Source organism: Pteropus medius, unplaced genomic scaffold (genome assembly GCF_902729225.1).
Source record: "Pteropus medius unplaced genomic scaffold, Ma_sr-lr_union100, whole genome shotgun sequence".
NCBI classification, from domain to species: Eukaryota; Metazoa; Chordata; class Mammalia; order Chiroptera; family Pteropodidae; genus Pteropus; species Pteropus medius.
The window spans coordinates 8,960,888-8,984,804 of NW_024340849.1; the positions used below are offsets into that span (position 1 = coordinate 8,960,888).

At 40.1% G+C, this 23,917-nt stretch overlaps 1 protein-coding gene and 1 pseudogene across 3 annotated transcripts; one reads left to right on the plus strand and one right to left on the minus strand.

The window, feature by feature from the left end:
* Positions 1-358: 358 nt before the first annotated feature.
* On the plus strand, positions 359-6,225 carry LOC120583506 (serpin B3-like; annotated as a pseudogene).
* Positions 6,226-10,438: 4,213 nt separating this feature from the next.
* On the minus strand, positions 10,439-23,201 carry LOC120583093 (serpin B13). 3 transcript variants are annotated; one of them, XM_039838432.1, is made up of 8 exons: positions 23,037-23,201; positions 22,463-22,519; positions 17,974-17,976; positions 14,983-15,111; positions 14,465-14,582; positions 12,958-13,100; positions 12,593-12,748; positions 10,439-10,843 (listed from the first exon to the last, which is right to left on the minus strand). In XM_039838432.1, exons 1-8 carry the CDS (start codon positions 23,199-23,201, stop codon positions 10,439-10,441), a joined length of 1,176 nt encoding a protein of 391 aa, XP_039694366.1. The 3 variants fall into 3 exon arrangements, with proteins under 3 accessions (XP_039694366.1, XP_039694376.1, XP_039694356.1); XM_039838442.1 differs by lacking the exon at positions 17,974-17,976; XM_039838422.1 differs by lacking the exon at positions 17,974-17,976 and having other exon boundaries at positions 22,415-22,519.
* Positions 23,202-23,917: the final 716 nt, after the last annotated feature.

A 23,917-nucleotide genomic window follows, 5' to 3' on the forward strand; every position in this document is an offset into this window, starting at 1 on the left:
TCATAATCCTTTCTATTACATGCTAGGAGCACTTTTCAGGAACATGGGGCGGAGGGGAGTATGAAATTGTTTCTCATTTGAGCCAATCAAAATGCTCTAGATTCAGGCAGACTTTTGGTCCTTATCAATTAGTGCCTTTTCCTCAAACCTAACCTCTGCACAAGGATCTTGGTAGCTTAGTCTCAGAAGAATTCAGCCTTAGTCAGAAGTTCCCCTGAAGGCCAATTCATCCTGCCTTGTCATACTATTTCTTCTGTGCCCAGGCTGAGCTTCCTGCTTCTGTCCTCTGGAGGTGAGGTCCCTTCTTCTTTGAGCCCACCCTGCTTTTCCGGGAATTCCCAATCACACCAAAGTCACCATGAATTCACTCAGTGAAGCAAACACCGCTTTGCATATGATCTGTTCCAACAATTCAAACTATCAAAGAAGGAAAATATCTTCTACTCCCCACATAGTGTCACATGAGCCATAGCCGTGACTTACCTGGGGTCCCAGGAACACAGTGCATCAGAAATTCAGAAGGCAGCTGTCAGCGTCCTTTACATTGACCAGTTTGGATGGGTTTCTGCCGGCTTACCTGCAGACGATCCCAGACCCAGCTGTCCCCGTGGGTAGCCCAGGAGACTGAGCAAGCACGCCCTATGCCCAGACTTTCTTTGGGAGCTAAGAGTAACTCCTACAGTTGCCCAGCTACCGGAGGTGACGCATCAATGGAAGAGCTCTGGTAGGAGTGATGTACTGACTTAAATCCATGGGAAACATCCCACGTGTTCACAGTGGTTGGTCATAACCCAGCTTCGCTGTGTTTTCTCAAGGAGGAAACTCTCACGCAAAAGTTTTCTTTATTCTTTTTCTTTTTGTTGATTTGAGGATTTGGGGGGAGGGAGGAGTTTGTCGTTTGTTTTGGGTTTGGTTTTTTTTCTTTTTTTCACTCTTCCTTTTTTTTTCTTAATTTCCTGTGATGTAGACAGATCTTTTGAGCGAAGATTCCTTGTTCCACTTCCTGTCTCTTCCAGGCCCTTCACTTTGATGAGGTCACGAAGAACACAAAAGGAACAGCTATGACAGTTCATGTGAGTCACGTGGCACTCGGGTCTAGAAGGAGCAGCAGGGATCCAGGAGGATCACGGTTAAAACCAGGAATCTCACATCACCTGTGGAAAGTCAATTTTTAGGGAAAATCTTGGGCAAAATAGATTGGACAAGGAGAGTTGTTTCTCGTCTCGTATTGCATAGTTATTTATTTCATATTTTTGTCTTCCTGAGAGGGGATCAGAATTGCACTTAAGAGCATGGGCACTAGTACTGAAAAACCAGCTGCAAACTTCCACTCCACTGCTCACCAGCGGTGAACATGGGCGTGACACAACGGCTCTGAGCCACAGTGACCTTATTCCAGTAAACTAGGGGTAATGAAAGATTCACCTCTGTTCATGAAAATACGTGCAAAACATTGCAACAGTGTCTGGATTAATGGATTATTGATTTAAAAAAATGATGTATTATTATTATTATAGGATAATTATAATTATAGTCATCACAATAGCATTACTAAAATTACATAATTTTAATTAACTCATAAATGGAATTCAGAGGAATAAGCACACATCCAAGTATATTTTGGGAAATGATTGTATGAGATACGTGATATGCAGCTATAATCATTCAAAACTCTTAGCTCTCAAGTGGTAATTTCTGGATTCGGACATGGCTCATTTCAAAAATTGGCTCTGTGGCATTATGTCTCCTTGGAGAAGTTATTTAATTCTCTGCACTTTCTTGTTTTCATTGGAATTGGACTGAAGGCTCAGAGATACCGATGTAAAGCCTTTAGCCATGTACCAGGCACACACCATTCCTTCTTGGATTGTGAAGAGCATGAGTGAAGAGTCATAGATCACAGTCAACAGGTCTTAGGAGATAATACCGCCAAAGAGTATGACAGGGCTTCACATCATGGCACATTAAAACGTACAAGTTTTACATTCTCATACCATCGACGGCTGTTAGAAATGAAAGTGTTCTAGCCCTTAAGCAGCTTGAGTTTAGCTGGGAAGCTAAACATAACCATTAGAACGAATGAAAAGACAATCCGATAGTGGAATGGTGCTACATCTGTAGTTCAAAGGAGAAATGATGGGAGTATGTTAGAAGAGGAAGAAAAAATTTCCTAGAAGATTAAATGGGAGGATTATGAAGGATATTTGAAGTAAAATGCACCCAATATCAGAAAATAACAATAAAATTCACCCACGAGGCTGCCAAACGTTAGGTATGGACCTACAAGACTTAGGAGCAGGGGATTGGTATTTACATTGCCGGGGAATTCAGAGAACTCACACTCTTTGGTGTTTGAAGGTTGAAAAGTCAGGAAATGTGCATCATCTTTTTCAAAAGCTTCTGGCTGAACTGAATAAACCCACCAACGCTTATGAGCTGAATGTCGCCAACATGCTCTATGGAGAAAAGAAGTTTCGAGTTCTTTAGGTAAGTTTCACTGGTCTGGATCACCTTTCACCTGCATCCTGGGCCCTTTTGTCCCCAATGACCAAATTGGGGGGATTAGGGTAGGTGAGCCTGGCTGACCCACATGGGGAGCATTTATTCAGGGTGCATCAGCCCCCCTGCACTGGAGTATCCCAGAGCCTGACAACCCACAGAAAAGTCTGGGTTTAGGGCTGATTTTATTTATTGTATTTGGTCACTATTGAACTGAATTTAATTTTGGCATACACAGTTACTGATAAATTACTCTTAATTCTTCCCTTCTTCCTTCCCGTGTCAAAGGAATACATGTATAATGTTAACAAAATTTACCTCGCCAGTGCGGAATCTGCTGATTTTGTAAATGCGGCAGAAGAAAGCCGGAGGATGATTAATTCCTGGGCAGGAAGCCAAACGAATAGTACGGTATAAGAAGGTCGCACGTGAAACACCGCGTTTGAGTTTATGCAGGAACCCTGGGATGACATTGCATGGGGTGCTGGGAGCGGGGGTGAGATGTTTGCATCGAGGCTGGAGGAAGGCACTGTAGATGCTGGAGCGACCCAACTCCATGTGAGGGAATACAAGGGGGACCCAAGAGGGATCACAGCTGGAGGACACACAGCTGGAGGTCTGTGTCTGCACACGATGTGGGCGACATCTTTGTGGACCCCTAGTTCTTGCTCAGACCCCATCTTGCGTTCGTATCTTTTACTTTAAATCAGAGACCTAACTTTTGGATTATGATTCTTAAGGGAAACTATTAGAAAGGGCTCCCTTATCCTTCATTAACTGGGAATCAAGCAGCTCTGCAAACTCCTTGTTCTGGCCACTTACACTGCCCCTGCCTGGAACACTTCGCCATGCCCACGGCTTCTTCCTTGACCTCAGCAGACAGCTTGACAAAGTCTCCATCCTACGAACCATAGCCTCCCTCCCACCCTCCTTACAGCCCAAACCTACAGCAATTCGAAGCGGAGAATGAAGAGGAAGACACCCCAGGAAATGGTGACAGACGGCACAGGGCATGTGCTTCAGAGTACAGAGTTTATGTCATTTGTCCTCAAGAACATTTGGGCCCTATTTCTTCTGAGTAATGAGGCTAAATTTGAAAAACTAGAAAGAAATGGAGGGAAAGAGGAAGGAAGGGAGGATGGAGGAAAGAATAAAGGGAGGGGACCAGAAACGGGGGGAAGGAGGAGAAAAGACAAAGAGAAAGGGAGGCAGGGAGGGAGGAAAGAGTAGCGGACGGGGGTTCATTGGTATGCAGTGCGAGATGGCTGAAGTCATTCACAGAGAGCTTGAACCCCATTTTTAATCTTAAGAAGCGGTGTCTCCATGGGGGTGACCCCATCAGGCTGGTACTATGAGGAATGCTGTGGCTTGTGAACTATTGGTCACGGAGTCCCTAAAGTGCTGATTTGTGGGAATAACTCACGATCGGTTTAATTCTCAAAGCATCTTCCAGACAAATAGCTTGTAACTTTCACGACAATCTTTTGGGGCTTTTATATTTGGCAGAAAAAAATCAAGAATCTCGGTCCCAAAGACTCTCTCAGCACTGCCACCATCCTTGTTCTGGTGAATGCGACCTATTTCTAAGGGCAAGTGAGACAAAAAAATTGATTGAAAAGAAACTAAACAGGTACATTTTGGCTGAACAAGATATGGTCTATAATTTATTTATATAACGCAATGTAGCTATACATGGACTGTTAAATTTAAGCATATATGATTAATGTATAATTGAAGGTACAAAATAGAATTTGTCATGATGATATTTTCTTGTTTCACTTTCCTTTTTTAAAATTTATTTATTTAAATTTCAAGTATACAGTACATTGGTTAGACATCTATAATGTTCCTAAAATGGTCCCCCCAATTGCTCCCTCCCTTCCTTGGCCCTCCTGTTTTACTTTTTTGACTTTATTTAGTTGGGAATACTTGAAGAAACTCTTCTCTCTAATTCAGAAATGTCTAAATTATCTCTTTTAATGAGGATGTGTTTGGCATCTCAATAATATTATCTTTTTAAAAATTATGCCTCCCTTGGCATTTGTTTGCCACATTAATTTATTGCAAGATACAAACAAAGCTGTGCAAATGATGAAACAGATCAACTACTTGAATTTCACCTCACTGAAGGACGCGCAAGCCAAGATCCTGGACATCCCATACAAAGGCAAAGATCTGAGCATGATGTTGCTGCTGCCCAAGATCAGGGGTGGTCTGCAGAAGGTGATGCTTTGTCCCTCCAATTCTTCCTTCTGTTGTCCAGTTTCCTAGCAGTGCAACGTTTGTACCGACTGTTCGTGGAAATCCCGTTCCCAGCGCGTCGCTGATGTCTGGCAGGGCTCGAGAACGGAGTAAATCATTTCTCCTCTGCATACAGCCTAAAGGAGAAGTGACGAAGAGAACCGGGCACATTCTATTATTCCCAAAAATAAATATCATAGGCATCATAGTGTGACGAGGAAGAATATATAGAAAATTTTAGCATCACCGGTCCCGTTAATATGCCAGTGAAACCATAAATGTCAGTTCAGAAAAAATATATATGCCTTGGCACACACATGTAATACTTCACCACCAGAAGAACCCCCGATGTATTTCAGTTTATTCCTTTGAAGACAAGGAAACTAAGATTCCGATGTAGGTGACGCATGGGAAATATATGCAAGTTCACTCAGAAACAAAAGCAAGCACATTAATGCAACACTAGGTACTATTTTGTATACTAAATCACAGTGGTTTTGTGGACAATAGACAAATAGATTTATTTTGATGTTCACTTTTCAGTTTAGAAGCAGTCTGTCCCTGGGAGCTCAAAGCCATTTGGAGTCTCATTCCTGCGAGTAAGAAAAAAAGAAAAGAAAAAAACAAAAAAAAAAACAGAATCGCCTTCTCAGCATTGTTATAATGATTAAAGATAATGTGCGAAAACAGCAAAAATGTCCATCTGCAGTGACTGTAAGAGCTGATGAAGCTGCTGCAGGGGCAGTGACCTTAGCACAGTCAGGATGCGCACTGTGGTGACACTGGACACCGCAGTCTTCGAGGCAGTAACGTGGTGGTTTGTGTGGACAGTCGTCGCAAAGGTCGTCCTCCCACTCAGCTGGCCTCGTTCTTAGTGGCATCAGGAACCCGCGTCCTGAGATTTATTCTCATATCACAAGTCTAAACGAGGCGAAGCTCTTCAATAGAAGGCGCTCGGAGTCATGAAAAATTCAAAACAAGGACCGATGGTATAACTTTATATTGCTGATAGTTTAGCTTAGGGACTGGCACACAGGAAATGCTTAAAAATATTAAGTAATGATATATGTATTGAATATCACTTTAATAGTAGTATTATGTACTCATTTAAACTTGATTAGAGAACTCTGCAGCTATATGAGAAAAGTTTACAAATAAGTCAAGCAACAGAAAAGAATAAAAATAAATCATATGCTACAATTGCACTAGAAATTATAAAAAATGATGTACAAAAGGCCATTAACGAGAAAAGACTACTTGGAAATGAAACATGCGGTGAACTGGTAGTTGAGAAATGGAGATGTATAGTTCATCTTTCACGAAATAATTTTATTTAATGGTTCTGTTGTTTTATATAAATATATAATACACAAAGACCACAAGTCACTAAAGGGTTTGCCCTCCCAAGTGTCCGTGCGTGTTATTTTTCAGCACACAGGGCCGTCCTGGGGCCCAGAAACCCAGCGCCAGGCCCTTGCCTTCTAGAATCTTAACATCTAAGGCCGTACTGTCTCTGTTCCTGATAATGATCTGCTCTAATGGGTGGAAACCAGAAACACTCATAATCCAAAATATTGCCTAAGACGATTCACATTTCATTTGAGACTGGCGATGCACTTGTTACCTTCCTAAGAAGGACTTTTTTACCTATATTTTTTTTCTAACAATAATTTTAAGGAAAGCAAAAGCTTGCATTTTTTGAGTACACTCTAAGACAGACAGTAGTCAGACTAAAGTGAGGTTCACCTTTAGATGATTATTGAACATGACAAAAGAAGTGTTGTCTGCATTTTCACCATCTGCAGTGATGTTTTTTTTCCAGGGGTTGCACATCAATGACTTCCAAGGCAATGCAGAGGCAGCTCTTACAGAGGGTCCCTGTGTCTCTCCACTCCCACCGCAGGGGAGGCCTCAGGAGATGAAGCCTGTCTCCCTGGTCTCTTGCTCTTCAGAGCCTGTCCCAGATTGCACAGATGGTGGTCCTGGGAGGGTCATCCTTTCCATCCCAAGACCTCATCTTCCAAATACACGTCTGCACAAATACGGCAGTCAGACAAGTGCTCAGAGGCCCTGGGACCCCCAGAGAGGGGTATGGAAAGGAAGCTTATATGTATGTCAATCTCTGAACTGGTTATGCTGCCCACGCCTCTTGTGGTGAAAGGTTTGGAGTGTGGCAATGACATAAAATCAACTTGGTGATGCAGAATGCATAACAAATATAGGATCAGAAGTAAATATTTTCAAAACTCAGGGGGTTAGTCGGTGCAAGCTTAATGAGCCAGAACTTCTGAGCGCCTTTGATGGGCTGAATACACGCACTGGTGCGAAGCTTCCTGGAACACTCACTTCCAAATACTGACGTGGAAATATAAATCAGAGGAAAATGCCTCTCTGACCTGGAATCAACTAACATTTTAGAACTGATAAAATAACAGCTCAGATTGGAACATGGTGGTTAAGGACAGGACGGCCATGATTTGGTTTCCAAGCAAAGTTAGAGGATGTTGCTATTCCTGTTGATGATGATAATGATGATGATGATGGCGGCGGGGGTGGGGAGTGGGGATATGATGATGGTGGCAAAGAAAATGACAGCTAACATCAATTAGATGCATGTCATGCTCCAGTCATATTCTACTTATCTTCACCACAGCTCAATAAAGTAGAAACTCTTATAAAACCAATTTTTGAAAAGAAGAAACCGAAGCTCAGAAGGATGAACTTAAGTACCCAAAGTCCAGATTTATATTCAGTTTGTCTGACCCTAAAGTTAACACGTAGGAGGAGAATTTAGAAATGAACATGAACAAAATTTGTTTTTGTTGCTAAACGTGGTTGATCTTAATTCTCTCTGGGTATTTGAATTAATTATTTTTCCATTATAATTAGATAGTGGACCATTTCATAGGGAGTAGTTACCAAGATAATGTTTGAAGTGATACAGTTCTCTTCATTTAAGCAATGAAAAATCAAAATTTCAAAGAAGTTAAGTACCACACTTGAGATCAAAGCTAGGTCTAGGCAGAGCTGGGAAAGAAAGTCGAGCTTCCTGACTCCAGGCTTGTCATTCTTCACTTTACTTCCTTCCCTCCACCAGGCTGATAAACTTAAAGTTTCATGTCATGTTGCCCACTCAGACACTGATCTGTTATCCTCTAAAAGCACTGACTGCACAAGCCTGGGAGTGTCCATTCCCAGATCCACTCACCTTTGGCCATCACCTATGAGCCCGATACTGGCTGCACTGTAGTCCATGCCTAAAAGATGATGTAAATATTAAACATTTCCACTTTCTCTAGGACAGTTATAGTCTTCATTGGTAATTTGTCACTAGATGCTGTTACCTTGCTCTCCCGATAAGTTGGTGAATAGACATTGTGTATAAGATGTGTAGGAAGCTTAAACTAATCCGATTTTTGAGCTCTGACATTTTCAGGCCTTGGTCTAGATGCTGAGCATGCAAAGATGACTGCAGTCCGTGGTGGAGACAGAAAACATCCACACAATATAGTTAGAGGTGCAAACGCATTTCACCAAGTGCTCTGGGAGGACCGGATTTGGTGGGATAGTTTGAGAGGGACAGAAGATGCTTCCTGGAAGAGAGTTTCACGTAACTCCAATCCGGAAGTATCTGATTTACATATTTCAAATCCAGGATGTCAATGCATTGATTGATAAAGTGAATTATATCATGAATTATGTCTCGTTATCCCTGGGAACTCCTCTCTGTTGAAAAGACTATCCCTACTCCAATGATGCTGGAAGAATTCAATGTCTACATGGAAAACAATAAGCCTCATCCTTTATTTCACAAAAGTTAATTGAAAAAAATATCATAGATCTAAATGTAAAGGCTGATTACCATAGAAGTTCTAGGAGAAAACATAGGAGAAAGCCTTAGCAAAGTTGAGATACGCAAAGATTTCTTAAATAAGACAGAAAAAAACAGAAATCATGAAAGAAAAAAATTAATGAATTGGACTCCATTAAAATTTAAAACTGCTTTTCAATGACACCGTCAAGAAAATGTGATCCATGTATCTGACACAGAACTTTTATTCAGAACACATTCAAAACATTTTAAGTCAATAATAAGAAAACAACCGATTTAATAAAAATGAGCAAAAAAATGAATTGGACTCCATTAAAATTTAAAACTGCTTTTCAATGACACCGTCAAGAAAATGTGATCCATGTATCTGACACAGAACTTTTATTCAGAACACATTCAAAACATTTTAAGTCAATAATAAGAAAACAACCGATTTAATAAAAATGAGCAAAAAAAAAATTGAACGGATTTCACAAAAGAAGATATACATATGGCCAATATGCACATGAAAAGAGTCTCAACATCATCGGTCATAAGAGAAAAGTATAAATTAAAACCATAAGGAGACATCACCTTCACACCCACTAATACAGGTATAATGAAGAAGACTGGCCAATCACTGGTGAGGATGAAAAGAATACTCATACAATTGCTCGTAGGAATGGAAAATGGTAAAACCACTTTAGAGAACATTTTGGCAGTTTCTTATAAATTTAAACATATACTATACTCAACAACGACCCAGCAAGTTCATTCCTCAGTATCTACCCCCAAAAAATGAAAACACATGTCCACATAAAGACTTATGCACTCAAATGTGCATAGTAGCATTATGCATAGTAACCTAACATTGGAAGCGACATAAATGCCCATCGATGGGTAAATGGATAAACAAAATGCAGTTTATCCATACAATGAAATACTGTTTATCAATAGGAAATAATGAACTACTGATATCCTAACAACAGTGATGATCTCAGAGCTCAGCAAACGAAGCTAGACACAAAAGAGAACACACTATACAAGTCCACTTGACTAGAAATGACAAATCTACCCTGTAATGATTGAAGGCAGATCTGCCTGGGCTGGGGTTGTCTGAGGTGATTGACTGAGAAACAGAACAAGGGAACCTTGAGGGTGACGGAAATGTCTGTATCTTAGGTGGGGTGGTGTTTTCTTCGGTGTATACATTTATCAAAACTCATCAAGTTCTAGTGTTAAAATGGATGCATCTTAATGATCAGATTTACTTCAGAATATCGAAATGCTTATGCAACTGACAGTGGATAATATACTCTTATTAGAATAGAGGGTGACAGTATGAGCATCATCTCTGCCTGGTGTATTGTTTCATTTTGTTCCGGCTTTTGGGTTTTAATTTATGTTTTGCTAATGTGTTTCTGAATTCTCTTTCCTATGTGCAGTTTGCCACACTATCTGCTAAGAAGGAAAAAAGTAACACATGAATTGAGTCGATTATTGTTTTAGTTTAATTGTGTATTATAATCTGCCAAAATATTAGAACTAGAGGGACACCCAAAATCACTAGTCCATAGTTCTTGCTGACAAGACTGTTTCTCTCCATTGGTGCACAAAACCACAAAACAGTGATTTATTTTCAGAAGAAGTAGACGGGAGATTATTAATGAGCCTTGATTTAACTCACTTTATATCTGGCACAGACAAAAGGATATTTCACTTTAAAGGAAAATTATAAACACACACACCCATTACAGTCATTAAATCATCGGTTTTGTTGGTAAGATTGGAAGGCAAGCAAGAAAAACAAACTTTTGCAAAGAATGGGCTATTTGCATTGTTGTATTAACACTCCCATACTGGTTTTCTGCCAAGGCAACGACTGGCCTAAGGAGAAGAAAATCTGCCGAAGAAGAGAACGCTGTTGGACTCATTGTGCCTGATGAAGAACAGGAAAGGGTGATTGCAGTGGAAAGTTTCACAGCCGGGCGCTGACGTGAGGACGAAGTCCACGCTGGTGGCGGCGGCAGCCTCGGTGCCATCCTCCGTTACCGCCACGAAGGACGCGTGCAGGAACTTCTGGGCTTGCAGCCCTGAGCCTGAGGACAGTCCCGAATAGTCAGCCTCGTGCCCGCTGAAGGCGTCGCCCTTCCCCGTGGCTGCCAGGACGGCCTCCAGGTCGTAGCTGTCTTCCACTTCGAAGCGAGGCAAGCGCAAAGTCACAGTCCTTTCTTCCATGTGCCCTGGGTTGGTCCACTCTACTAACTGCTCGGGACTTATTTTATTTATAATCTATTAAGAAAGAAAGGGAGAAGGGAAAGCATGCCGTGATTATCAATGAAAGTTTGAAAGAGTGTAACGCTGATTTGTATCCGTCAGAAATCTTTAACGTTAGTAGCAAATAAAAGTAGAAATTTCCTTTCACGAGGCTGTTGTCTCTAGATAGCAGGCACTTGTCTTATATTTCTGTTTAAATTTTCTGTACAAACTCGATAGCATTAACTGAGTTTTTAACGATAAGAAATGTCATTTCGTATTCTATTCGTATTCAATCGCGTATGCATTGTTTCATATTTCACTATTCCCCTAGTCTTTGTATGCTATTTGTATTTTATATATAATAAATTACATGTTTATATAAATTATATGATAAGCATATTACTATAAGTGGTACATTATATCATATTATTATACTATATAAAATATAAATATATATTTACATAGTTGCAATCACAATGAATGTCCATTTTACTTGTTATAATGTAAACTTTTTTACACTATTTCGTATCTCTCCTAAATATCTTCAGACAGATATTTTCATCAAATTGATAAACTTTACCCAACATTCATCCAGTCGCTCACTTCACAAATATCTAGTATGTGTCATGCATTATGGTAAATGTTGTAGATACAAAAATAATTATTATGATGAATTTCAAACTAGGTATCCTAGTGTATTTAATGCAGAAATTACTGATTTGACTCAGAAAGGCAATTTTTTTCTTCCGAATTATTTTCCTAGGGTAATTCCCACAACTGGGGGGTTTGAGTCAAAGTCGGAATACTCTTAAAGCTTCCATACATTCTGCTATTTTGCTGTCAGAAAATATTTTCCGACGTATAACACTATTACCAATGTTTCACAGCAACAGAACAGTATCGAGTATTATAATTACAATATATGATAGGTGTTATATTCTTATAATAACTGATGCTGTTTGGTGTGTGCCTTTAGATATAGATATAGATGATATGGATACATTAGGTATAGATATAGAATGGTCTCTAATCATTAAATAACACTACACATTAAGAACTATGGAGCTGATTTTACAAATGGGTAAATATTGAGGTTCAAGGAAGTTAAGCTTCAAAGGACATAATGCTACTAAATAGAGGAATAGGGATTTGAAACAAAGCCTTCCTGATTTCAAAACTACAGGATACCAGCCTCGTCAATTTTCTAATACGAAGTGATTGGGGCTAAATCACATGGTTCAAGATTAAGTGTCTGATGGACTCTGGGTGATTACTGTGTGTCAACACAGATTCATTCTTGGTTGAAAAAAAAGAACCATTTTTTTCTAAGTGATGTTGAATGTTGATTATGTGGGAGGCTATGCACATATGTTTATATAAATTATTAGTTTTCTTTCCTCTCAATTTTGCTGTGGACCTAAAACTTTTTTAAAAAATTAAAGGTGTAAAAAAGAAATTCAGAAGGTCCAAGAGCCTCCTGAAGAGAATGCAGAATTTGCTGGACATGTGCATATGCAATTTTTCTGGGAAAGAAGGTCCGTAGATAGCAGCCATTTCTCAGAATAATGCGAGACCTTTAGAAATCCCATTAAATGTCCATTTTTGGCTCATTCCCAAATATTTTAGTATCGGTTGTTCTCAATAAACCCGATGCCATTCGTCGTTCCTCTTTCGATATCCTGCACGGAGTGAGAAGTGTTTTCTACTTGGCACTGCCCGACACCAGCGCCCAATGAGAAGCCTCCAGAAACGAAAGCAAGAACGGGAGGTGCGAGCTTTTACCTTCTCCAGACCGTCGATGTCATCGGGCAGCAGCACGAACATGCTTAGGTCACTGTTTTTGTATGGAATCCCCAGAATCTTGGCCTGCAAGTCCTTCAGGGAAGCGAAGCTGAAAGAATGGCGTTGTGTCATCATCGGCACAGACTTACTTGTATCCTGCAACAAATCCACAGGGCGCCCAGTGTCAAAAGAGCCGTGAGACGACCAGGTGAGCACACCCAAACGATTAGCTCAGCCTAAACTCCTGCTAAAGATCCCAGCCTCTGACTCGGCCTTTGCTATGTACCCTGTACATTTGCTGAAAGGCAACTTCAGGTTTTACATTCCACGTGTGAGCGAGCACATCCCATACAGAAGGACCATACCTTATTCAGCCAAAATTCCTCCTCCTTCGTGTTTTCTTTCTTAAACTCCCTGTCCCATTGCCCTTTAAAGTACACGCTGTTCACCAGCACCAGCTTGGTGGAGCTGCTCAGAGAGGCATCTGGAAACAGGTCCCTGATTTTTTCTGCAAACAAAAACAACAAAATTGGCCCATCTTCAAAATCATACGTGATACGCATGGCAGGCATGATGCAGTGGACTTGCCTGATCATTAAGACCTCAGCCAGGTCAGCACCTGCGGCCGTGCTGACACAGTGCTCTCGGGCAGAATCGGCGGGGGGTTCTCGCTTTGCCCACCGCCCATTTGTGTCCCAGTGGATAAAATGAGGTGTGATGGTTCAGGAGTGCAGGCTCTGAAGTCAGAGGACTCTGTCAGCTTCCATTTTTTCCTCTTATCGGCTGAGGAATCTCGGGCAAGTTACTTAAGGTCTCTGTGCCTTAGTTTCCACATCTGTAAACCAGGAATAAAATCTGCCTCATAGGGTTGTTTAAAGGGGTAAATGATTGCACATGTGTAAAGCACTTAGAACAGTATCCGGCTCACCGTAGGCACTCTGTAAAAGTAAGCTATTATTATTTTTACCTATTTGATACACTTACCACCTGAGATTTAGAGAATTCTTATTTTATTGAGAAAGGAGCTGATGTTTTTGTCTCTGGGTTCAGCCCATCTCATACCAAATTCTAAAGAATACTGCCTTCGACCGACCCTCTGATAGACCTTATTTTTTCCTTTTTTTTTTTTTTAATTTTATTTCCTTTGGACTAACTATGAAGAAAAAAATACATTCTGAAATAATAGATGTCTCCCTGATAACTGGAATAAAAAAAGTAATCTGAAACTCTACATGACAGTGCAAGCTATCGCTCCCCAAAGTGTATTTGCATATTAACACCCCTCTCTGGTATTTCTCCTGTGTTTGGTTCATACCAGGGAATAGGGAGAGAGGATGAAGTGAGGGCTTTGTCAAGTTCTCTGCTGTGCATGGGGCTGAATGATGCTCAAATGGAGATGGGACCCAGGCAGCCCCAGCTGTAAGTAGCAAAGGCAGGTCTTGACTGCAGAGCTGAATGTGTCTCACTTGATAAAGGACAAGGAAACTCTCTAGCACGTTTTCAGGTAGGGATCCAGACTCAGGAAGAAAGGTTCTGATACAAAGGAATGCGTCTGAACCTGAGACAGACAGGGACCCAGTGTCAGGATCGCCAGGGACACTGTGACCCACAGCCATGTGTAAATAATTCTCCGCCATGGTCCCCTGTCTGGTCTCCTTGACTCTCTCCGCATTTGCTGAGACCACCCACCACCTGCAGCACCTTCTCCCAGCCCTCATGCACAGCTTTGCCTTTTCAACCCTGAAAAACCCATCTCGCGTCCCCTCCCAAAGGTGTCCCCCCTGGCATTCCATGCGGTGCCGAACACAGGGCTTCACTCACAGCAGATACTCAAGAAGCATTTTAATGATGAACGACCAATCCATACTCTACCATGTGTTTGGCTTTCAACCCAGGAATTAATCTTCTTTCGACTTTCATCTGCTGCATTTACAAAATCAACAGGCTCCAGAGAAGCATGATAATGTTTTTCAACATAATCTAAGTATTTCTTTAGGAGAAACAAGGAAGAAATAGAAAGAGGTTGAAAGTTCAATTTATCCATTAACAACATCTCTAAATAAGTTTAGCTGTACATCAAGATAAATAACGTCGTAAGCAAGGAATTTCAGGACCTGGGCAAATCACTTTGAGGACTTCCATGCACATTTTGATGCAGGTACAACGGGGTTAAGACAAAAATTGGATTTAAACTGCCAAGATTGAAAAGAAACTCTCAAAGTGCCTGGGTGTCTGAAAAACAGGCAGGGGAAACAGGGGGTCATCAAGTGATTTGGGCCGAACCAGGCAGCCAACTTATGCAGCATGCTTTCAAGACCTACAGTCCTAACAGGACGATTTGGCCATTCTTAAATATCGCTCACAGTGGTGGTGGACACAATAAAACTTACTTGAAGGAAAAGGTATGTCTTCTCTCCAAATAGCCTGTTGGCGATTTTCAGTTCGTAATTGTTAGTGGGTTTGCTTATTTCACTCAAGAACGTTTCGAATTGGCGGTGTATCCCTTCCATCTTCTCAATCTTCAAAATCAAAACAAAAACCCAATGAGTTATCTGGGCAGAAGAAAACCTAGATGCTCCCCAAAAAGATGCAGCTGCTGGGTCTTTTCCTCTGTTTCACAGCTTTGAGGATGGCCCATGAGTTTAGTGCAGCCCCTGACAGTCAAGCAGCTTTTACACAAATCATATGATAATGTAAGTCACAACCGATCTCAGCTCCGCAAAGAAGCCTGTTCTCAGCCCAGCACCACAGGACTTTCTTTTTTGACTCGAGTTGCATTTTTATCTCAAACATAATTGCCCACAAAATGTTTCACATGCTTGCCTTTAGCTTCCCACAAAACTAAGCACCTGAGGAAAGCAAATGATTCCCCAGATGACTCTTATCTACCCTTTAACGATTTCTGTTCCAGACAGTGAATAAGAAAAGTGATTCCTGATGGTACATGTAGCCATTTGTCAGACTATACATTGGGTTGAAGTAAGATTTTCTTGTCTCTATGGAAAAGGAAAAAAAAAAAACTTTTCTAGACTTTTTTTTGTAGAATCATCCATTTTCTGGTTGAGGGCTGAGGAGTGAGTGCTGCTTGGCAGAACCAGCTGACCCAGCATACTTCCCTGACACAGAGAGAAACACTGTCCCCCTGCATGTTGAGTGATATCTAGCTATTTCTGTTCACACTGGATGCAAGAGAGAGGCATTTTAATTTTGAGCTGAAAAGCTTATTCCTGATTGCACTGAGAACGGAAAAGCCTTCTTCCTCTAGAATACGAAGCCTATGGGTTTTTTTGTTTGTTTGTTTGTTTGTTTCATCTTTTTATTTCAACATTGGTAACTCGATGCCCAGAATAGTGTCTGATACATTAAAGCCACCCATTTAATTTTTGTGAATAATTAACAGTTGAAGACGTTCAAGTTGAAAATGTAAAAGTATGCTACTCTAACAAAATATCTGAGGCTGAATTTGACCTTTGACGCCCTCCTTGCTACTTTGAGCCTTTTAATGCCTCATGATTATTCTATGGTTGCTCAGGCTGACTGATATGTGATGGAGGCAGATAAGGTATTGAAGTCTTTGGAGAATAATGGGTTGATATAAAGAAAAGAATGTAGTGAGAATATTTCTCCAGTGGGTAAGTTGTAACTAAGTTGACCTGAAAATGGGGAAAGGGAAGAAAATCTTACTGTCGAACAGGTTTGGAGTTTGAATTTATACCACCTCGATGGCCTGAGAAACCCCAAACTTAGAACTTAAAGTGTCCATAAGTTGATAACATTCATAAAAAAAATTATCTGTATTAGAAAGGTAACTACCTCCTGGGTTTCACTGGACTCTCATAGATTACCAATCAAATATTAGCTCATATTCCAAAATTACAGATCATGAGAATATAAGTCCCACATTAAGAATCAGAAGAAAAAATAGAAAACAGCCATATTAGAGCCTCAAGGACTTTAAATGTCAACATTATCAGATATCACATTTAAAAAGCAGCATATCAAGACTGTTGACCACAAAAGATATTGAAAATATGGTTAAGAAACAAGAGACTACCATCAACTTCCAGGCTGGTTTTATAATCAACTAGAACTTCCATATGCTCAATAAGCATTGACATTTAAAAACTCAATAGATGGGTAAAACAGCCAGTTAGGCACTGCTGAATTAGTAAACCAAACGGATCCGAATGATTTTTCTCAGAACGCAGCACAAAGACAGAAAGTGATGAAAAACATGTATGACAGATGAAGAAATCTGGAAGATAGAATTCTAACATCCTTCTAAAAGGCAAGCAAGAAGAGAATTCAAAAAATTACGTGGCTGAGAATTTTCCAGAATTGATGAAAAGTATGAATTTTCATATTGAGAAGGCACAGTAAACCTGTCTTGGTAAATAAAAGAAATGCACACATAGACACATTGTAGTAAAATTGCGGACCAACAAAAACAAACAGCAAAACTTAATGCATCCAGAGGGAGATCACCTAGAAAGGAATGCCAAATAAATCAGTTTCTTAACAGCAACATTGGACAGATAGAGTAGAATGGTATCTTCACAGCAGTGAGAGAAAATATTAACCTAGAATTCAGCATACATTCATTCAAGAACACACAAAGGCAAATACAACCTGACAGCATCTACCATGTGTAAATCTTTACTAAGGAAACTTTCCAAGAGTGATGTCAGCAAGATGGCAGAATATTCTACTAACAGCACTGATTTAACAACTCAAGAAGCGAATGCCTTTGTAAGAAACCCAGAGATTAGTGAAGAAGTTCCTGTACCCTAGAGAGCCTGAAACCAACTGCATTGAAGCCTGGTAGGAAAATTCATGGCACTCACTCACCAGAGTCACCACTCCCTCCCAGCCCTCCACCCCCAGACACAGAGCATGGTGTGATTGGGAGAAAACTTCCAAATCCCAACTACCTCCTGGGGAGAGAAGCAGAAGAGTGGAATGTACATCCAGCATTTTGACTTTTCCAGAAGCTGCCTGAGGGCCTGGTTTCTGTCTTGCTTGAATATAAGTGCTGTCGGAAACAGGGCACCAGGTTGGCCACTGAGAAAAAAATTAACATTCCTCAGAGTCTGCTGTATCACAGATGACACTAGAGAGAGCTCATGAGTAGAAACCAGCAAACCTCTTCAATTAGGAGGTTACCCATACAAGCCCAGAAAGAATGCATGCCCAGAAAAGGCTTAAGAGGTCTCCAGAACTGCTAGCTAGCCTGACTGGAAAAAGTTCTCCCTGTATTAAGCCAAACCACAAAGACTAGGAGAGGTGGCTGATTTTCCAAATGCCAAAGTCCCAACAGAAGATAACAAAGCATACAAAGAACAGGGAAACACGACCCAATCGAAGGAAAAAATTAAATCAACAACCTAACTTTACATACAAGGAACTTGGAAAAGAACAAAACTGAACCAAAAGTTAATGGAAGGAAGAAAATAATAAAGATTAGAGCAGAAATAAACAAAATAGAGAGTAGAAAAACAGTAGAAAAAAATCAACAAAAGCAAGAGTTGGGTTTTTTAAGAAGATCAACAAAATTGACAAACTCTTAACTAGTGTAACTAAGAAAAAAAATGTAGAAGACTCCAATAACTAAAACTATAAATGAAAGAGGAGACATTACAACAAATGTCATGGAAATTTAAAGGGTTATAAAAGACTACTACGGACAAGTATATGCCATAAAAAAATAGATAACTTAGAAGAAATGGATAAATTTCTAAAAACATGCAACCTAGCAAGAATGAATGGTGACAAAATAAAAAATCTGAACAGACACAACTAATAAGAAGATTCAATCAGTTACCAAAAACCTCCAACAAAGAAAAGCCCAGGGCCAAATAGCTTTGTTGGAGAATTCTACCAAACATTTAAAGAAGAATTAATACCAATCCTACTCAAAGTCTTCTAAAGACTTGAAGAGGAGGAACATTCTCAAATTCATCCTATGTGGCCAGCATTATCCTGATACCAAAACCAGAAAAAGACATAAGGAAAGAAACTGTGAACGAATATCCTTGATAAATATTGATTCAAAACCCCTCAATAAAATACTAGAAACCAAATTTATAGCACATTAAAAGAATTATACACCATAACTAAGTAGGATTTGTATTTGAAATGTGAGGATAGTTCAACATATGAAACTCAATCAATGTAATGCATTAACAGTGAAAAACAAAACCTACGTGATTATCTCAATTGATGTAGAAAAAGGATTTGATAAAAGTCAACACATTTCCATGATAAAAACATACAAGCCAGAAACCAGCCTCAGCATGATAAAAGCCATATAGGAAAAGCCCACAGCTAACATCTCGCCCAATGGTGAAATGAAAACTTTTCCTCTAAGATTAGGCGAAGATATCCACTCTCACCACTACTATGCTTTATATTCAACATAGTATTGGAAATCCGAGCCAGAGCAACTAGAAAAGAGAATGAAGTAAGATGAATTAAAATCAAGAAGAAAGAATTAAAATTATGTCAGCTCACAGATGACATGATTTTACATGTAGAAAACCTTAAAGTTTCTACAAAAAATTGTTTCAACTGATAAATTAGTTCAGCAAAGTTGCAGAATATAAAATCTATATACAAAAATCAGTTGCATCTCTATACACTAACAGTAACCATTCCAAAAAGTAATTGAGAAAATAATTCTATTTACTATAGTATCAAAAAAGATAAAATACTTAGGTATGAATTAATTAAAGAGATGAAAGACTTATACACTGAAATCTATTTTTAAAATTGTTAAAAGAAATAAAAGAAGATACAAATAAATGGAAAGACATCCTATGCTCATGGATTGGAAAGCATATTATTGTTAAAATATTTATACTACCCAAAGTGATGTATAGAGTCATTGCAATCCCTATCAAAATCCCAATGGCACCTTTTGCAAAAATAGAAAAAAAAATTCTAAAATTGATATGGAACTTCAAGAGACCCTGAATAGCCAAAGCAATTTGGAAAAGAACAAAGTTGGAGGCTTCACACTTCCTGATTTCAAAACATACTACAAAACAAGAGTAAGCAAGATAGTGTGGTATTAGCATAAAGAAAGATATATGAGCCAATGGAAATAAGAAAGAGCCTAGAAATAAACCCTTGCTTAATGGTCAAATAATTTTCAACAAGAGTGCCAAGACTACACAACGAGAAAAGGACAGTCTCTTCAACAAATAATGCTAAGAAAACTGAATATCCACATGCAAAAGAATGAAGTTGGACCCTTACCTTATATCATATGCAAAAAAAAAAATTACTCAAAATAGGTTAAATAACTAAATATAAGACCTACAATTATAAAACTACTAGAAGAAGATAGAAAGAAAAAATTGGGGGACATTGGATTTGGTAATGATTTCTCAAGTATGACATCAAAAGCTAGGCAACAAAAGCAAAAATAGACAATGGACAAAAATAGACATCAAACTGAAAAAGACTTATGCTCATTAAGGGATATAATCAAGAATATTGTAAAAAGGCAACCTACAGAATGGGAGAAAATACTGGCAAATCATATATTTGATAAGAGCTTAATATCCAGGATATATATAAGGAACTTCTACGACTCAACAACATCAACAACAAAAATAACCCAATGAAAAAAATGGGCAAAGGACTTGAATAGGCACTTCTCCAAAGAAGATATACAAATTACAAACAGCATATATAAAAAGATACTCAACATCACCAATCATAAAAAGAATGCAAATATCAAAACCAAAAAAAAAAAAAAAAATGAGATATCACCTCACAGCCATTAGGATGGCCACTGTCAGATGACCAGAAAATAGCAATGAAGATGTGGAGAGTTGGAATCTTTGAGCATTATTGGCGGGAATTTAAAACGGTGCAGGTGTTATGGAAAACAGTATGGAAGTTTCTCTAAAATTTTTAAATGGAATTACCATATGATCTAAAAATCACACTTCTGGGTATATATCCAAAAGAATTCAAAGGAAGATCTCAAAGGGATATCTTCATATCCATGTTCGTCGCAGTATTATTCACAACAGCCAATAGGTGGAAGCAACCTGAATGTCTATCAATGGATGAATGGACAAAGAAAATGTGGTCTATACATCAAATGGAATATTATGCAGTCTTTAAAAAGAAGAAAATCCTGTTACATGTGTCAACATGGAGGAATCTCAAAGGCAAACAAAATAAGCCAGTCACAAAAGAACAGATACCATATGCTTCCATTCATATGAAGTATCTAAAGTAATCACAATCATGGAAACAGAAAGTGTCAGTCGATCAGTCATTCAACCAATCACCAGGCTCAGGCAATTTTAAAATAAAATTCTGCCAAGAACGTTTGGTGCATTTCTGAATTTACACAAACTCTTCCAGAGAATGAAAAAAGAGAAAATATTCCCCAACTCATGAGTCTAGCAATACTTTTATACCAAAACTAAATGAGGACAGGACAAGAAAAAAACATTACAGATTGATAACACAGATCTTTTGAAACATCTAACAACATATTACCAAATCCAATTCAATAATCTAAAAATTTTTTTTAAAATTATGGCCAAGCTGATTATCCCACAAATGCAAGTATGGTTTAACATTGGAAATTCTATTGATGTAATTCACTGCATTAAAGGATAAAAAAATCATATGATCACCAATAGACACAGAAAAAAATATACATATGTATGTATGTATGTGTGAATATAGATGACCGGGGATTGTAAGGCCAGTGGGATTTCAGGTCCACTGTTTCTGTATGACTGTATGAAGTGGGCTGTATACACTGCTGTGAGGAACAGATGTTGGTATCATCATTTTGGCAAATATTTGGTAATATTTAACAAAGCTGAGCGTGCATACACCCTCTCCCCCAGATCTGTACTGTAGATCGGTGCTGTCTTGTAGAAATAAAATGCGAGCCACAAATACAATCTTAAAATTTCTAGTAACTACATTCTTTTTATTCTAACGCGCACAAAGATTCTGTACGGGCCACGAGACATGAGAGGGAAAGGGCTCTCAAACAACTGTGGTCCTTGACTGAGGGGACAGCAGAGCAGCTATCAGACCCAACTCTGTCCTACAAAACCTGGAAGGAAGCCCAGCTCTCCCCACATGCACTTGAGGAACCCAACCAACCTGGCCATGTGGGATTCTGATGTGAACAACCCATGTTGCTGAGTGACTTGAGCTCTGACTTCGTGAGGGCCTGGGACTGAGCTATGACTGCTGTCAGGGCATATGTGCCCTTCCTGAGAGCTCTCACCATCTCCAAATGCCAACCTCAAACTGTGGACTTAATCTCTCTGCCATGTTTGCACCCTCTGTCCTTCAGGCGAGAACTATTACAACCCTAGAGCTGGAAGAGACCCCGGAAGTCACTCATCCTGCGCTAATATTTTTTTAAATAAACTTTAGTGGGGGAGGGGGGAGAGATCTTAAAATAAAAATAGAATGTAGTAATAATAGCACCTAATACTACTGGTGAGTCACCAGTGTGTTCCAGACACTCTACTGCACACTGTACAGAGGCCCAAAGAAGGTGAATGACTTGTCCAGAGTAGCACAGCTATTAAAAGATTAAGCCAAGATTTGAACCCGAATCTGTTTAACTCCAAACCCATCCACTCTGCCGGAGGGACTTTTCAGCCTGAAAGCCTTTACCAGTATCTGTCATCGTGCTTAGTGTGCATGGAAGATAAGGTCTCTTCTTAACGCTAGGTGTCTATTATCATGGTATACCCCTAGCAACATTATTTGGCTGCTATGATAATCATTGCTTAAAAATAAGTATCGAGTATGTATTACCTCTTCTACACATTTCCCCGGGGACCTGCATCTACAAAGCAGCCACATGTCTCCTACCTCTTTTTCTTCAGCTTTCATTCCTGAACTTTTTGTGTCTTTTTCAGAGAAAAGCACCTGGAAGGGAAAGAAAATACTGTGGCAATGGTCTGAGCAGAGAAAACGCCGCCGGGGAAAAGGAGATGTTTGTTAAAGAAACCTCAGGGGCACACGCACAGCATTTTGCTCTTTGCAGAATCGTGAGGAGTTCCGGTCATCTTCGGAGGAGCCTGCATTGGTTTATGCACACGTGTACTCACCCCTGACGTGTCATTTAGACCCTAGTGGGGATTATGCAGCTTCTCCCAGTAGGTTTTATTCTTCACCTTCTGTCTGTGATTATGAGGTTAATGGCTTTGGACAAGGCCGCTCACCCAGCCCTCACCCAAAGGAGCACCGAGCACCAGGGAGCAGATGGCAGGGCGGAATTGGAACTCGGAGAGGGAAGGGGTCGCCCTCAACAGACCTGGACCTGCCCTGTGTCTTCACGCGTTTTCTTTGGCCACGGGTCCAGAGAAGCGTGTTTTCAGGGCGAAGCCCGAGGGCCACCCCTGGAGACCGACTGAACCTGGAAAGCCATAGAAGCCCACTCTACCTTGAGTAACTGCGTGGCGGTGGACCCTCGAGCCCCCAGCGGAAGCATGCCGATGGCAGTCGTGATGCTCAGAGGGGAAAAGAAGATGTTGCCATCATTTGTTTTACTCAGCTCTCTGAAAAGATCAACCCCAAACAGAGCAGTCACTGCGCCGAGCGAATCCATGACGATTCTAGCAAGATCTAGAACGACAATCAAACCCAAAGGAGCACGTTTCACTTATTTGAATGGCTTTGGGTCACAGGAACCCTTTCTGCTTCTCTTCCTCTTCCTGCACTGATCCAGAAAATAGGGAGTTTCACCCTCTCAGTGAAAGGTCTCTGCTGCCTGCTTCCCACCGCTTCGCTTGGCCTGCTCTTGGCAGGACACATGAATCGGCGTGACATCATCCTCACATCCCCACAGAGCGAGGTTATAATGCCTCTTGTGGTTTTATTCTCACTTGTCTCTGTCAGAGCCTGCCTGCACCCCTCCCTGTAAGCTCCCCAGGCGGGCCCCGCCTTTGCCCTTCCGAAGTCCCACATGTCCCGCTGCTGGACCAGAGACCAGGCAAGGGCAAGGTTGAGAATCCCCTTTGGCCTCAAGTCCAAGCAGTGTTCAGTCCTAACAATAATAACACCAAGTGCATCCTTCTCTGATACTTTCTACTTCTCGATTGTTTCAAAATCCACTGCAGAGTGGGAGATTGAATTAATTCTCTTAAACCCCAATCCCTGACTGCATGAAAACTTGACTCTGGGCTGAATTTTCCCTCAAAGGCAATGACTTATCTCCAGCCATGAATTATTAAGTGGGAGTAAAAGGGTTTTCTTTTTGTATACTTTTCTATATCTTTTCAAGCTTGAACAGTGAGTTCAGATTACTTTTGTTATCTCCCAAAA